The sequence below is a fragment of the Notamacropus eugenii genome, chromosome 5 (assembly GCF_028372415.1).
Source record: "Notamacropus eugenii isolate mMacEug1 chromosome 5, mMacEug1.pri_v2, whole genome shotgun sequence".
NCBI classification, from domain to species: Eukaryota; Metazoa; Chordata; class Mammalia; order Diprotodontia; family Macropodidae; genus Notamacropus; species Notamacropus eugenii.
The window spans coordinates 455785721-455801916 of NC_092876.1; the positions used below are offsets into that span (position 1 = coordinate 455785721).

Consider the following 16196-nt stretch of genomic DNA (forward strand, 5'->3'; position numbering starts at 1 on the left):
TATGAGATAAGTGACTTATCTGAATCAGAACTGAAACCAGCAAGGAGACAATTAAGTTGGACTAGGAACAATTTATGTAAGAGTTATGGATGTGGTACAAATAAGTACTGCTTCTGAAACTCAGGGATTTTAGAGTTTCATAAGTTGTGAAAGTACAGTTAAATTTAAATTACGAGAATCTTAAGTCGAAGGATAGGAACGACTGATTTACATGTGAAAGTATCCTCCAGGTCACTAACAAACATGTTTACCTTATAACCAGCTAATTGGTCAAGATGACAAAAGGTAGAAATAATCAGTATTGGCAGAGCTTTGAACAGGGCCAGCCATTCTGAAAAGCAACATGGAATTATGCAGAGAACCATTAGCGTCCCTATGTTTGACTCAGAAATCCCATTACAAGGCACACACACCGAGAAGGTTGGTGACAACACCCAGACACCAAAACGTTTATAGCGGCACCTTTGGTGGTAACAGAGCTCAAAGCAAAGCAGATGCCCATTAACCAGACAATAGTTCAATAAATTGTTTCACAAAAGCAACTATATATAAAATTTATAAACAACTCTTTTTAACGACAAAGAACTAAAATAAGGGCGTTGTTGGAGAATGGCCAAACCTATAATGGAACACTGCTGCGGTATGACCATGATGGACAGTGCCCTAAAACAGATCTAAAAGTAATGGGGTAATATTTAAGAACCTATGTTCCAAATCAATGTGTGCCTGCAGGGATCCTCACGCACGCAGTCTGGTGGCCAGGGCTTCTATTTGAATCTGTCATCACTAATGAAGGGAACCATTTCAGAGAAATCTGAGAAAACCTCTAAGAACAAAAGGAGCACAGAACCAGGAGAACAATGCCTATGTTATTATAAAAACAAGAAAAAGACTTGCAAGACTGAAGCAATCTGGATCAACCAAGCACCGTGCCAGAGACCTGCCCTGACATATTCTCCAGGTACAGAGTGGGACATTTATGGACATGGCCAGTGATGGCCTTCGACTTCATTATCTCTGTTTCTTACAAGAGGTGACTAACTCACAGGCCTTGGATTGGCCAATTTTTAACCACTATGTAAATGAGTTATTTCCATCCAGCCGGCTTCTAGTATTTTAAATGCATGTGTTCACCATCAAATTCCTTGGATTTGTGTGCATGTGTGCACAACACAGCACATAAAATACTACAAGCAGTCTGGGTGGAAATAACGCATTTACGGAGTACTTAAAAATGCGCCAATTCCCAGGTCTGGAAGCTAAAGTCCACTTATCAGACAAGTGACCTTGAGTGATGGGTGGAGTCCCGAATCCCATTATCCTCCTCAGGTGACTCCAGGTACCTGGCAAGCACCAAGGGAGAGGAGGGCTGTAAGTCACTCCTGCTCCCCTGCCCACAGCTACTTCAGGAGGCAGATACAGAATTTCCTGACAGAGACTTCCGATCATCCTGTGGGATTTCTGCCCTGGTTCTCATCAAGCTCATACCCAATGGCCAGAAGCCCTTTTCCCTGTATACTCCACCTGTGGGCTCAGGCAGCATGATCAGCCCACTTATCCAAGTTTTGTTATCACATGTCCTGTATAAGATTTTAATGCCAATTCTCACATACAGCTCACTGTAGGCTGTTGCCAATTTTTCCCACCATTTGATCTATTTATTCATAATTAACTGTGGACTTTCATTTGGTGACAGAATTTGCCAAATGCAAGCTAAGTCTGGTTTCTTCCACCTTCACTGGACTTAAAATACTAACAGCAGCTCAACGTTACCTTTTAACATTTCTTTTGGGATTACAGCCTCATCTATCACCCTACACTGGAAAATGATTTTAATAGCAGCTGACACATTCTGTTTTAATGCCTACAAAGCCTTTCACATATATCACTTTTTTCCATTTTCACAGTAATCCAGGAAGGCTACAGCTGTTACCCAGTTTTACAGAGGGGAAAACTCTGATAGTGTTAAGGGCAACTACACCATAGGTTCTCCAAACGTAGTCTGAAGATCTCTAAGGGGTCCCTGAGACCCTTTCAGGGGTTTGAAGATCAAAACTATTTTCATAATACCAAGCTGTTATTTTCCTACTAAAAAACTCTTCCCTTTTCCAACAGTCTATGTGTGAGGCCAGATCTTCATATAATTCAACCAGACTGAATGCAGAAGCAGACAGAAATCCAATGGTCTTCTATTAAGCCAGACATTAAAGAGATTTGCAAAAATATGTAAAACAGTGTCATTTTCCACTAGATTTCTTTTAGAAAAGAAGAGTTTTCATGGAAAAATGTTGCTTCTGTTAACATGTAATGGGTTTGCTACTTTTAAATGAATATATTTCGCACCGATCCCAACATACAGATATGATTTCTATTGCATACACGTGAAATAATCTGCCTCTAAATCACAGTAATTTATTAAGACACCCTGCACTTTAAATCAGGCTTCTGACAAACTGCTTGTGCAACCCTAGGTAAGTCTTCAAACCTCTACGAACGCTCCCTGGTAAAATAATACTATGGATTACGGAAGACTTGTTCGTCCGCATGGTGTTCTAGGTTCCAAACAAAAAAAATAAATTGAAGTTGAGATCAGCAGTTTTTATTTCTAATGTGACACATGTATCAGTACAAAGAAGTCACCTTTTTGGGAAACTCAGTTTTATTAGGAATATAAAATATAGAAAATATAAAGGAGCCCCAAAAGGTCACAAATTGTTCCATTAGGATATTCTGCAACTTAAAATCATGGACTGCACCCCCCATTCAAATGCGTGGACACAATACAACCATCTTAAGAAGTCATAACTTTAGCAAGTTTTTAATTCATATACATATAAAGTTGTTCTCTGCCCTATTATAGGGAAAACTTCAGCCACACAAATCTAGTGAGAACTGGAAGAGTATCTTTTAAGACTCACCCTAAACTAATAGGAATTTCAATCTTCAAATAACATAGCTCATTAATTTTGCCTGTTCATCTGCCAACATAATTTTCTTTTATCTTGAATGGGGCTAAAAATAGCATGGTAGGCTCTACCTTAATTTACAATGCCTCATTATAACCGAGCACCTTTGTACACTGGCAAGATTCCACGTTTCTACCAAGGCATTCACAGCCCAGAAAGTTTATTAGAATTACTGCCGAGTATTTACAGGCTACTTCATGTTGTTAAAAACACTTCTGTTACTCCCTACAAACCACAGTGTGGGGGGCATTTTAGTAACGTGATCCCCAACACGCAGATGTGGTCTGGATGGCACACGTATGAAATAATCCAGTCTATCCCTATAAATAGTTATTAAGAAACCCTAAACTTTAAACCAGGCTTCTGACAGATACTACCTGCGTAACCCCAGTTCAGTCTTCCAGCCTCTAAGTGCTCCCTGGGAAAACAATTCACTAATTTACCAAAGACTTGCTTATCCGCACGGGGTTCAGAGTTCAAGACAAAAAATAAATACGTAGCAGAAGCTGGGCTCAGCGGGAGTATAAAATATGGATCTCTCCAAATAGTGAACCATAAAATAAAATCATAGATTTAGAGCTGTCACCAGTCCGACACTCTCGTTTACACACAAGGAAGCTGAGGCCCAGGGAAGATAAGCAACTTGTCCAAGAGACAAAGGTAAAGGACCACAAAACCAGATAAATAGAATTAGAATCTAGGTTTTCTTCACATGGGCAGTTAAAAGTGGGGCTGCTAGGCAGCTCAGTGGATAGTGCTGGCCTCGAATGAGGAAGACGAGTTCAAAATTAGCCTCAGATACTAGCTATATGACTCTGGGCAAGTCACTTACCTGTTTGCCTCAGTTTCCTCATCTGTTCAATGAGCTGGAGAAGGCAACAGCAAACCCCTTCAGTATCTTTGCCAAGAAAACTCCAAATGGGATCACAGAATCAAACAAAATGGAAAAACAGATGACAGACAGTTTAAAGACACTGAGCATCAATCTGTCGTCCCTGGAAGGCCTAGGTATCACTGTCTAATGCTCACAATTGCCAATTTGCTTTAAACGGTTTATCTGCATCTTCCAGGAAAGAAGGCGAATTCAGAGTAACTGCCATTAGGTGGTAAATTCCTTGGTCACTTTGTCCAATCGTAGTAGTGTGTACAGAGGCAAGAATGATAAACTTCAACACATTTTTCATGGTAATATTGGCTTTTAAGGAATTATCGAACTATGATTTGATTCTGACCAGCTAATTCTTTTCTTATTCTAAGAATTTACTGGACTTCCAACGTGACCCCCAAGAGAAAGGTCTAATTCAATCTAAGCCTGCTTCTGGGGTTACCAGTTATCAGTGATTGGACTTACTCCATGCCAGGCACTCTGCTGAACTTAAGTCCTTTCCAATTATTATCAACCCTGAGAGGCAGGTGCTACTAGCCCCATTTTGCAGATGAGAAACTGAGTTTGAGAGACTTACCCAAGGTCACACATTGAAAAGTGTCTGAGGTCAAATTTAAACTCCGTTTTTCCTAACTCCAGAAAGAATATTCCATCCACTGCACCACCTAGCTGAGTCCGAGGAAGGACATACGAACTTGGCTACAGGATTTCAGGGTTACTGGGCATCAGAGGTTCACGTGGCATCCCAGCTGACTGAATCATTTTCTTACTGTCCACAAGTTCACCTCCCAGAGCACCTAATCAAATGGTCCTTAATTGGTCTGGTTAACCTGTTCCCACTGCTAAGGTTTCCTACTTCCTCACAACCCTTACATCCTTTCTCTGGGTAGAGAAAAGAAAATAATGAAGGTTAGGTAATACTTCTCCATAGGACATAAAAGCTCATTAATGAATTCTCCCAAGTGGACTGAGTCTCAAAGCAGAAAATCCGGCATCTCTTCCCTGCCCCCTCCCAAATTAAAACCCTGCAGCCTCACAGCTTTCAGCTGGTTTCACAAAATTCAAATACTAAGAAAGAAAAAAAGTCATAGAAGCATTTTTTCAAATGCACATAAAAGGATGGAAGCACAACCAGCCCAACTTTGAAAACTACATGTTGAATGTATTACATACTTTAAAAAGCTCCCCATGACAGATTTGTAGTCCCATGTACTGTACAGCTCTCTTCTGTTCAACTCTATGAATTATGAAATGCTTGTCTTACTGAGTCTTTAAGTTCAAAATAAAATGTAAAAATGTTCAGTTTAGAAAGAAGAAGAAGGATATGGGTGGGAGCTGTTTGCAATACGGCTCAGAGGATCTAAGTTCAAACCACATTTGTCACTATATACCTATGTATATACTCTGGATAACTCATCTAGCCTCTCTGTGCCTCAGTTTCCTTATTTGCAAAGTAAGTTGGACTGGGATGTGTTCTAAATTATACAGTCAAACTCTGAGATGTTGGTTAGAATTACTGCGTTCTGTTTTGTTTTGTCTTCTTTTTGTTTTGCTACAAATGATTGGGTGGGGACATTTTTTCAAAAATAAAGGCTAAGTTAAAATATACATACATATATATATATCTATATATATACATATATAGATATATTCAAATACAAATAACTCTTTAAGCTGAGATTGTCCCTAACAAGCCACAACTTAAACCTTCCTTCTTTTTTACCAACACATCTTTCTTGATTACAGACTCACAACTTTTCACAAACTGCTTTGGGATAAAACACTTTCTGAGCATCCATTCTGGATTTAGGCTTTAGTTTTAAAGATGTCAGCAATCAGAAATTTAATATACTGCGTTCACATTAAAGACTGGAAAACCTTTAGATTGGGAGATCTTAGAACGTAAGCAAAACTTGGGACTAGTACTGTCTTTATGCTAAAAAATTCTACTTATTAGAAAGTGTTAAGATCATAACCTTAATTTTTCACATAGTTCAAGTGAGCTCTGGCTATGGAAGGAGCACTTAATAAACACAATAAAACAGTATTTAATGCCAAACTTGGCAAGTGTCTACAAGCTAGACAAGTCACGCATTGCCTTTAAATATCTGGCTCTCCAAATATCCAACCCATAAATCATGCACAAGTCATTTTATTTCAATGTAAGGGAAGTTGAATACATGCATGGTAAGAAATACGTTCTAGGATTCACGCAGCTACGAAGGGTGATCTGGTACAGGTACACTGCTTACAAAGTCCAATGCGACATTTTTTAACCTAAGGTCAGTAAACTTGTTTTTAAAAATATTCCGATCGCTACCTTTCCTTGGTAATCCTATGTATTTTATTTCACGCATTTAAAATAGAGGGTTGGCTCTTTTAGACCGCCAAAACAGTCCATGAGACCAAAATGTTTTAAGAGCCCCTGAACTAGTAAGGCAACACACCCCTGACTAACACATCTTTAAAAGCTATCTTCAAGATTTTGGAGGTTGCAGAAGAAAAATCAGAGGGGTCACACCTCCATGGCATATTCCATCCCTCCCCAGCAAGAAGGCTGAACCAAGGACACTTAACCCACAGATGTTAAGAGATTTTTAGAGACTTTAAAACTAATACCCCTCCCCTCCCTTCACAGAGGAGGAAAACTGCCCAAGTTCTTACAGTGAGTTAATGGTAGAATCCCTATCAAAAATAGGTCTCTCAATTCTCACTCCAATGCTTTGTGCAGCACATCATGTTGTTTGCCAGCCTGGCCTTGGTTTACTTTACCCTGTATTCCCATACCAACCCCAAATAGGAATGGTTCAGACATCCGAGTTCAGGGTGGGGGAGCCTTCAGTCTCAAAGCCACATGTGACCCCCAGGTCCTCAAGTGCGGCCCTTTAACTGAAGCCAAACTTCACAGAACAAATCCCCCTATGATGAGGAAACTGATGGAAACAGGGTTAAGTGACTTGCCCAGGGTCACACTGCAAGTCACACAACTCAAGATGATGAATCTTCCTGACTCCGGGTCCACCACTCTATCCATGCACCGCTTGGCTTTCTGTTGGGAACCCTGAGCAATGCAAAATAAAGACCAAGTCTGATTCCATCAATTCTCTTTCCTTTAAGGAGATTAGGGCTAAAAACACATGGAGGGAGGGAGGGAAGAAGAGAGGGAGGAAGGAGGGAAGGCAGGCTATCCCTGAATTTCCAAAGGGAACGGAAATGGGAAGCCACTGTGTGATTAACTAGCAGCATGGCCTTGAAAAAGTCACAGTCTCTGCACGTGTTTCCTCATCTGTCAAGGGAGGCCTTGGGACTCCACAGCTAGAGGCTCTCTTACCCAGTCTTCTAGAATCCCACGAACTCTGAGAGAGCTTCATGCAGAGAATCTCTGAAGGTTAAAGCGGCAGTGGACATTAGAATTCATCTACAAGCATTTTAAACCTCAGGTTGAAAGTCTCTTTGCTAAAATGAATGTTATTCCCATTACAAAGGAAGAAACAACTCAGCAATTTTAACAATTAGGGAAGTGAGACCACTGAACAACTGTCGGAACTTAACAACTCATCAAGCCCAATCACCCAGTCCTTTGTATAGACAGGAAAATAAGAACCACAGTTTAAGTAACTTGACCAGGGTCACCCAATTCACTGCAAAGCAAAGCGCAGGAGCCAGGTCTGTGCTGTCTTCAATCTTCCATCCTGCCTACGTTCCAAGCTAGACCAAGTTTTGTGGTTTGCTTTTTAAAGACACATCAGGATGGGTACAATTTATGAATCTGTGGCATCTACTCTAATGCTACTTAAGATTCTAGAATAGTTAACAAGCATTTATTAAATGCCTACTGTGTACCAGGTAGTCTACTAAGAGCTGGCGGTACACAGAGAAAGGCAAAAAAACAATCCCTGCTCTCCAGGAGTTCAGTCCAACCAGGGGGACAAAAAGTAAAGAACTACAGTTCCGGACAAAAAAGACACGTGTAGAATAAACTGGAGATAACCAACAGAGAGAAGACACTAGCACTAGGACAACTTAAAAATTACACTTCTAGGGAAGTCAAAAGTTTCCACCAAGATACTAGCTGTGTCCTAAACTTGACGTAACAACAATCCTTTGCGCTCACCTTCTGGAACCAATGGTTGGAGCTCAGGCAAGCACCCACAGGCCCAGGCACTAAGCCCTGCCACGAATGGACTTTTTATCGCTACACAGCCTTGCCTCACTGTTTGCTAAACGATCCTGTCTGACTCTTTGTCTAGCCACAAATATCAAGGTTCAGCTGTACTGAAGTCGGTTCACTTCAATAGGGATGGGGCTCCTTGCCTGCAAGCCATTTGCCTCATTTTGAAATTAAACTTCTGTTTGATTCCTGACTCGTCTCTAGCCTGTTCTGCTCAGCTATGGCCATCCACAGGTCAGAGGCCAGTTGGGTCTGGCTGACAATTCCGTGGTATCATCAATAGCATTGGGAGAAAACACCAGTTGTTCTGTAAGGATGTCTTTCCAACCCTTATTAGCAATGTCAGAACTGCAATACTTCAAAATGGCAAAAAATGTACGACGTACACAGCACTGGGAAGGATATCGAGATGAAAAATAATGACCTGTCCTCAAAATCTCCCAGGATTTTGCAAACTAATGGGGGGAAGAGGAAGACATGGAAGAATACGAGACAGCAGAAAATTCCAGAACCAAAACTGAGAGCCACATAAAGTTCTAAGAAAAACTGAGGGAAAAGATAGGTCTCAGGTCAGATAACAATTCAGTGTGGGAATTATGTGGTACTTACTTAAGAAATGTTTATGCCTATTCAGATAAAAGTTGCCCCCAAGTAATGAATGGGGCCCAAAGTATGTCAACTATGTTAATGAGAGTTACAGATCTTTCCCCACCCATTAACTGGCCTGCCCATTAAGGGAAGCTTGATTAGGGGAGATCTGTTTTGTAGGAAGGCTGACATCTTCCTTTAATTTCTATTGAGGCACTGGTTCTCAAGGGTTGTGATGCCCTCTGGCTCTGAGATATATATATATGTTCTGTTTTGGGGCTTACTCACTGGAAGTGCTTGTTTGGCTGAGATGGAGAATCTGGGGGGGTGTTGAGGAGCCTCCCCACCCTCTTTCAAAACCCAGATGCTAGTGCTTAACTCTCTGGTAACTATGTGTGTATGGACAGACAGCTGTATTGCTCATGGTCAGACAGTTGGAAGCCCCGTCCATTGGTCTTTATTTCTTGCGTTTGCATTTTCTCTAAGTTCAGGGGAAAAAGTCAGCACCCTGAACTTAAGTGAATGGTGTATGTGTTTGATTAAAGTGACTGTTGACCCTTCAAAAGTTGCTTTCCTTTTAGAAAAGCTAATCTAAACCTATGCAGCAGCCCCTCCTGTGTATGTTGGGGTTCTTGCTGTTACACAAATGGATAAAGCACTGGACCTGGAGTCAGGAAGACTCGAGTTCAAATATCACCTTACTAGCTATGCGACCTGGCTGGGCAAATCACTTAACCAGTCTACCTCAATTTCCTCACCTGTAAAATGTGGATGATGGCACTTCCCAGAATTGCTGTCAAGATTAAGTGAGATAATATTTGTGAAGTATTCTGCGCATCTTAAACCACTATATGAATAACGTTAGTTATTTTTATCACCTCAAGTCTTAATAGGCTAAGAATTGCTTTCAGGCAATGATTAGGAGCATTACATGGAAACAAATTTATTTTGGTTTCCTGATGAAATCACAATTTACTGTAACTACTCATGCTGTAGTAAAGTTCCCCATCTAAGAAAATGCATTAATCAATTCAGATGTTCAACCAAAAAAAAAAAAAAAAGGCCTTAGCCTTAAATGAGACCTAAAATCAGCTAATCTATCTTTATTTTGCAGGAGGCAATGAAAGTTGTGATTTCCCTAGAGGTTCACAGCAAATCAGTCATGAAAGGATTATATGGGTTCTTACATATGTAGCACTTTACCACTTTTTACCATTTCCAAATCCACGATTTCCACTTTACAAGTCACTTAGGAGAGATGAAGTAAACAAATGATTTCACATCTGAGCCTCAGTTTCTCCTCATGGAACATGATTGACAGGAGTAGACTAGATTTAAGGTCCCTCCTGCCAGCTCTAATATTCCAGTTTTGAATTTGAAGACAGCTGGTTTTGAATGAGAAAAGCAATGGACCAGACACTCTTAAGAAAGACTCAAAAGTCAATTCTAAAATTCCATCTTCTTGAGGATTTCACTGATGTTCCCTTTCACCTTGTCCCAGTTAGTTTTTGGCTTTAGTTGATGTTAAAATAAGTCAACAAGCATTTATTAAGTGACTATTAAATGCCAGGCACTCTGCTAAGCAATGGAGATAAAAGTAAAGCAAGACAGTCCTTGGCTCTCCAGGAACTCAGTCTAATGGGGGAGACACCATGCAAACAGGTGTGTACGAATCAAATTCAAGAAAAACAGGAGGTAATCACAGGGGAAAGGTATTATTGGCCTTATGGAGGATTGGAAAGATTTTTGTAAATTAAATTTGCATTCCTAAAACCCAATCAGGCCTGGGAAGGCCCTTGAAGGTCTAGGGAAAGCCATCCTCAAACTTCACTGCCCCTAATCATTAAAGTCCTTAAACACAGAGCAGACTGGGGCATTCTTTTTTCTGACACACATTAAGGAAAAAAAAAAAATCTAGTTAAATACAAAGTTATTATATTTCGGGCAAGCACACCCTCCAGGAGGCTAAACTTTGCTTTGTTATAGGGGATTTACCTGATAATTCCACTCTCCAAATACACTCTGGCCTGAATCTGTCTTTTCACCTTTTAAATTTTGTTCCTCTTGGCATGCCTTTAATGGTATTTGGACATACTTCTGAACACTGCCAAGCAGAGATCTGCTGATTGCTCACCTGGCTGTTCCAAGTCCAAGAGCCTATATTTTCTTTCACTTTTTGGCAGCTGGACAAATATTAAATAACTCTCCCTTCACTTTGTTTCTTGTGGTTTTGGATAGGTGTGGTAAATAAAAATATGTTCTTGCTTTTTAACACTAGGAGAAAGAACATCTGGACCTTAGAAGTAAATTTTATGTTTTTCCAAATCAAAACAGTCACAATTAAACTTAATATCTGAGTTGTGGCAGGGAGTCTGACTAACTTAAGGTCAAAATAAATCATAAGAATGATCCAAGTACCAGCCCTGTCTTATATCTGTTCTGTGTAGAGCCTAATTTTGTTTTAAAAAGCAATAAATATTCAATTGAGTAAGTTTTTAAATAATATATCCAACAACTTAAAAATCTGAATATTTAATGAGTAAATATTATTTGAGTATAAATCAAAGTTCAACCATATCATTTCCCCACTCAATAAGGTCCAGCGGCTCCCTACAGCCTCCAAGATCCAACACAAAATGCTGTTTGGCATTCGAAGTCCTTCATAGCCCAGCCCCCTTCCTACCTTTCAGTTTTCCAAGACCTCCCTCTTTGACATTGGCCTCCCGGCTGTTCCACAAACAAAAATCCATCTCTTATCTCTACGCATAATCAGACCCCCTACCAAGCCAGAAATGCTCTCCCTCCTCTACGCTTATCTACTTTAATTCCCAACTAAAATTCCTCCTTTTATAGGAAGTTTCTACAGAACTCCCTCACGATTTCCTATTACCCTGTGTACAGCTCTGCTTTGTCTGTACTGGTTTGCATGCTGTCTCTGCCACTAGAATAGGAGCTCTGGGAGGGCTGCTTTTTGCATTTCCAGCACTTAGCACAGTGCCGGACTAAAGAAATGTTCAAAATTGGTGGACTGACTCTACTTATCAGTAGTTGAGGGTCCCAAGGGGAGAGACACTGCTGGGCCTAGGGGCTCTCTGGCTGCGCCACCCTGGCCAAGTCATGGAACCCCAGCTCCGTCCTGTAGAATGGGTATGGAGTCCAGAAGATCCAGGGAGATGTTTGCAAATTCTGCTTGAGTATTTAAATCAAGGCTACCCAAACCAGTCTCTTATCAAGAGACCACAGAATTCCAACATAAACACAAGCACTTCCTTGACCTGGATCTTCAATTTGGAGGATTTCATCCTTCCTCGGATCTGGTGTCTACACCCCTTTAAGCTCTTATTAATAACCTCTTCCTTATCTCTGCACTCTCGCTTCCCTCCAGCTTCAGACTAAATCAATCCCCGTACTATTTATAGCTTTAATTCCCTTATACCCCCTGCTGAGTGGCCTGTATCGAGGTTGTCCTGGCCAATCTACAGCCAGTCCAATGAGCCGGTCATGGGAGAAGAGTCCCTTCAAACTCGGCCTCCAACCCTAAAGATGGGGTGGGGTGAGGGAAAAGGAGGAAGGCTCTAAAAAGAGAAGTCTGGTGGTGACCCAGGGCTGGGCATAAATAAACTGAGGGCAAAGTCCCGGTGACAGCCGCCCTGGGAGCCCGCACCTGCGGGCACCAGAAGTGGAAGCCGGGCCAGGCTCCAGGCAGGGGCCAGGCGTGCCTCGCAGCCCCCTCCTCGGCAGGGCCCCATCATGTTACTGTAACAATCATCGTTATTAACATTGTATCAATCGCAGGAACTTTCAGCACCAGCTCGTGCTGCACAGGAGGCCTTCCCAAAGCGCCAGGCCTGCGGCTCTGTGGGGGGGGGAGGGGAGCGCAGGCCCTCCTAATTAAGGACCCCGATTACAAAGCTAACGGAGAGCGGGGGGAGGGAGGGGAGGGGAGGGAGCAGAGGAAGCTGACAACCTGCTCCCCGAGCACGCAGCACAGGCCGCCCTCCGCACCGCCCTGGGGTCCGCCGAACCCCCGGGGAGGAGAGGCAGGGGGAGCGGACGGGGCTCCGCACATGTGCACACACGCGCACGCCCTCCGACACAAATAAAGGAGGTGAGGGCGGGGGGAAGGACCTGTCAGGCCGGCCTGTGGCCGAGGGGGCCGCGGGGGGCGGGGGAGAAGCCAGCACGGGGGGGGGTGGAGGGGGGGGAGGAGGCAGGGCCGGCGTGGCGCGGGCGAGCTGCCAGGCCCGGCTCGGCCGAACGGCGCGGGGAGGCCTGGGCGGCCAGCTCGGGCCGCCGGCCTGCTGGGCTCCGGGGGGCCGGCCCGCCTTCCCTCGGGGACACAAAAAGGCGCGCCCCGGGGAGGACGGCCCTCCGGGTGGGGGCGGCCCGGGGAGGGGGAGGGGAGCAGGAAGAGGAAGGAGTCCTGCCCGCGCCGGGCGGTCCGGTATTGTTCGGTCCGGGCGACGCGGCCCCTGCAGACCCCCCGGCTGGAGAGGAGGGCCGGGGGGGGGGGGGGGGGGGAGGGCATGAGCAGCCCGGGGGCGGGGGGCACCGCGTGGTACCTTTGGCCCGGAGCTGGAAGTCGAGGGTGTAGTGTCGCGCGGCTGCCATAGTGAGGTAGAGCCCAGTGCCATGCCTGTGGAGGCGGCCGCTGCGGCTGCTCGCTGCTGCTCCGGCTGCGGCGTGTGCCCCGCGTGTGCGCGTGTGTGCGTGAGGCTGCTCGGCCCAGGGCGCTTCGCTATTTGAGGCCGGGGAGAGGGAGGGCGGGGCGAGCCCGGAGGTGGGGGCGGCGCCAGCGAGCCAGCCAGCCCCGCCGCTGCGGTCACCCGGGAGGGGGGAGGGGCGGGACGGGAGGGGGAGGAGGGGGGAGAGAAGAGAGGGAGGGGAGGGGGAGAAAGGGAGGGGGAGGGGGAGAAGAGAGGGAGGAGAAAGGGAGGGGGAGGACGGGCAGGGGGGAGGGGGGAAAGGGAGGGGGAGGACGGGCAGGGGGGAGGGGGAGGACGGGCAGGGGGGAGGGGGGAAAGGGAGGAGAAGGGGGCGGAGGGGAGGGGGAGGGGGAGGGCGCCTCTGGGAGCTCCGCTAACCCCAAAGGGGGAAGTGAGGGCACCTCCACCTCTGGGAGGAGCTGAGGGTGGCCATGTATAAAAGCACAAGTGCTGCCTATATATACACATACATACATACATACATACATACATACGTGTGCACGTGTGCACACCGCGCTGCCCCCCGCCGGGCACTGCCCCCTCCCGGCCTCCCGGCACCCGAAGCTGCAGGCTCTCCCCGGGGCCCCGCCGGACGCTCTCACAGGATCGTCAGTAAGGGGGGCAGACAGTGACCTGAGAAGGGGCTCCAGACCGAACCCTCCAAGGCCCCCTGCAGAGCGTGGTCTATCTCCTGAGCTCCCCCGGGCTCCATCCCGGGGTCAGTGCCCACCATGGCCCCGCCGTCCGTCGGTGAGCACCCCCTGAGCACCCCCTCGGTCTTCCTCATTTATGCCCCTGCAGGGTCTTCGTGGTCGCACAGCCTTCTCCCGTCCGTTCCGTGGGTCTGACCCTGCTCCAGGTGAAAGGTAAGACAGCCAAACGGAACGTGCCCGTGCTGGGGCGCAGAGCTGCACGTGCTCGTGTCCACCCCCCAGGCTCTCCTCCCGCCGGACCTCCGGGCCCGGTTCAGACAGTAAAAACAGTTCTTGGGGAGCGCGATGTGGGCTTCGGGGTTACGGAGGGTCAGGAGTCTGTGCCGGCCCTTTATGCCCTGGGAAGGTCCAGAGCTCTGCCTCAGTTTCTAAAGCACTGCACCCTTAACCTCCTATTGTGTATTTGATATTTTTAAGGTTCTTTTCCGCAAGGATCATGCATGAAGAATTCAGTGGATGTAGTTGAAAAAGCTTCAGCACCCGCTCAGATCCTCACTCTAAACCAAGTGCAAGAGGGATGCAGTCTCTTCCCCTCAGGGATCTCCTGTTCCAATGGAGGAGGCTGGGCTCGGTCAGTAAGGCCCCAGAGAAGGGAGCAGAACTTCTGGGCCCTAGGAGGACACCCTTTCCTAAGGCTGTGTTCATCTGGATTGTACTGTCAAAAATCTTGAAAAGGGAGTGAAAGAAAGATTTTTACACTTGGAAGAAAATGATGCAGAAGCACCCTCCCAAACTGGGAACTGAAGTCTATTTAAATAACTAACATACAGAATCTCATGTTGGCAAGCACTTTACAGGCATTATGTGACGTTATGTTCGCAACATCCAGAGAGGCAGGTGTTCTTTTTCATCTACACTTTACGGATGGTAAAACTGAAGACATCGGACATGGCTTCACTCTTCTCTAGCTCTCCTGTGCACCACTCTGTCCTCCTGGATACTCCCTCTTCCCTGGGCTTTTTGTAGCCTTTCTTTTACTGACTTCAGCTTCTACCTCTCTGGCTCTTCCTCTGTCTCCTTTGCTAGCTTTTCATCCATATGATGACTCTAATGGTGGGTGTTCCTCCAGGTCCTGTCTTAGGCCCTATTCTCCTCTCTGTCTACTACCTCTGTCTTGGTATCTCTCATCTGCCAAGGACTGAACATCATTGGGATGCAGATGTCTCCCCCATCTTTCCATCCAGCTTCACCAGTTGGCTTTTGTATATGTCAGACTATGTCTCAAGAAGCATTGTAAACTCAGCATATCCAAAATGGAACTTATTATCTTTTCCTTTTTGCCTGTTTCCTTAGTTCTACTGAAGGCACGACCATCTTTTCACAGTGGACAGTTTGTAATCTTGACTTTAGCCTGGACTACTCACTCTAACTCACCCTCCATATTGGATTATTTAATCCATTCACATTTAAAGGAATGACAGTTTTCTATTTTTCTACATTTGTCTCTAGTGTTTTTTTTCAAGTTATGAGTTGGGATGTGGGGTTGAGGTCCATTCCAATCCCAGACATATACCTTGACTCTGTCCTATGTTCCTTTAATCTCTTGCAGAAGTCTTCAGTTGTACACAATGCTGCTGCCCCAGGTCAAGCTGAAGCTTCAGCAAACTTCTGTAGCCTGAAGTGGGGGAATCTTCATAGCCCTGGTAGATTGGGGTATAGGTCCCATCCTTGGGTATTTAGTACAACCTCACTTCTGGTAGTATGATGAGTGGTGGGGGTAAGCATTAGTTCATCTTTTAAAACCTTCTTTTGGGTTCCTGGTGTCCTACCAGGGATAGGGAAGCTGTGACCTCAAGGCCACATGTGTCCCCCTTGGTCCTTGGGTGAGGCATTTTGACGGAGTCCAAGTTTTACAGAACAAATCCTTTTATTAAGAGGATTTGTGCTGTGAAGTTTGGATTCAGTCAGAGGGCTGCACTTGAGGACCTAGAAGGATATGTGATCTTGAGGTCACAGGTTCCCTAGGCCTGTAAGATCATGTAGACACTTGAAGGTGCTTTATCTTTGGCAATTAATTTGTGTTTTGGAGAGGATCAAAGAAAATGTCTAATTTTTCATTTTGTTGGTCATGTGACCCAGAAGTCCCTCTGTTTAGCTTTTAATGGCCTTCATGACCTGGCCCCAACTTGTCTTTCTAGCCCCAGTGGATATTAATTTCTCTTTCAT

General features: G+C 45.1%; 1 protein-coding gene and 1 long non-coding RNA gene across 2 annotated transcripts in view; one reads left to right on the forward strand and one right to left on the reverse strand.

The window, feature by feature from the left end:
• The window catches only part of SMS (spermine synthase), a 65496-nt gene extending 52143 nt beyond the window's left edge, over window positions 1-13353 (reverse strand). Inside the window, exon 1 of the mRNA XM_072615277.1 lies at window positions 13174-13353. Coding sequence (XP_072471378.1) covers window positions 13174-13222 — 49 coding nt within the window. The 5' untranslated portion in view covers window positions 13223-13353. The remainder of the gene's footprint in view (window positions 1-13173) is intronic.
• A 692-nt stretch (window positions 13354-14045) lies between these two features.
• Window positions 14046-15466, forward strand: LOC140507237 (uncharacterized). Its single transcript, XR_011968255.1, has 2 exons — window positions 14046-14183; window positions 14448-15466. It is a non-coding gene; the product is annotated as an uncharacterized lncRNA (long non-coding RNA).
• Window positions 15467-16196: the final 730 nt, after the last annotated feature.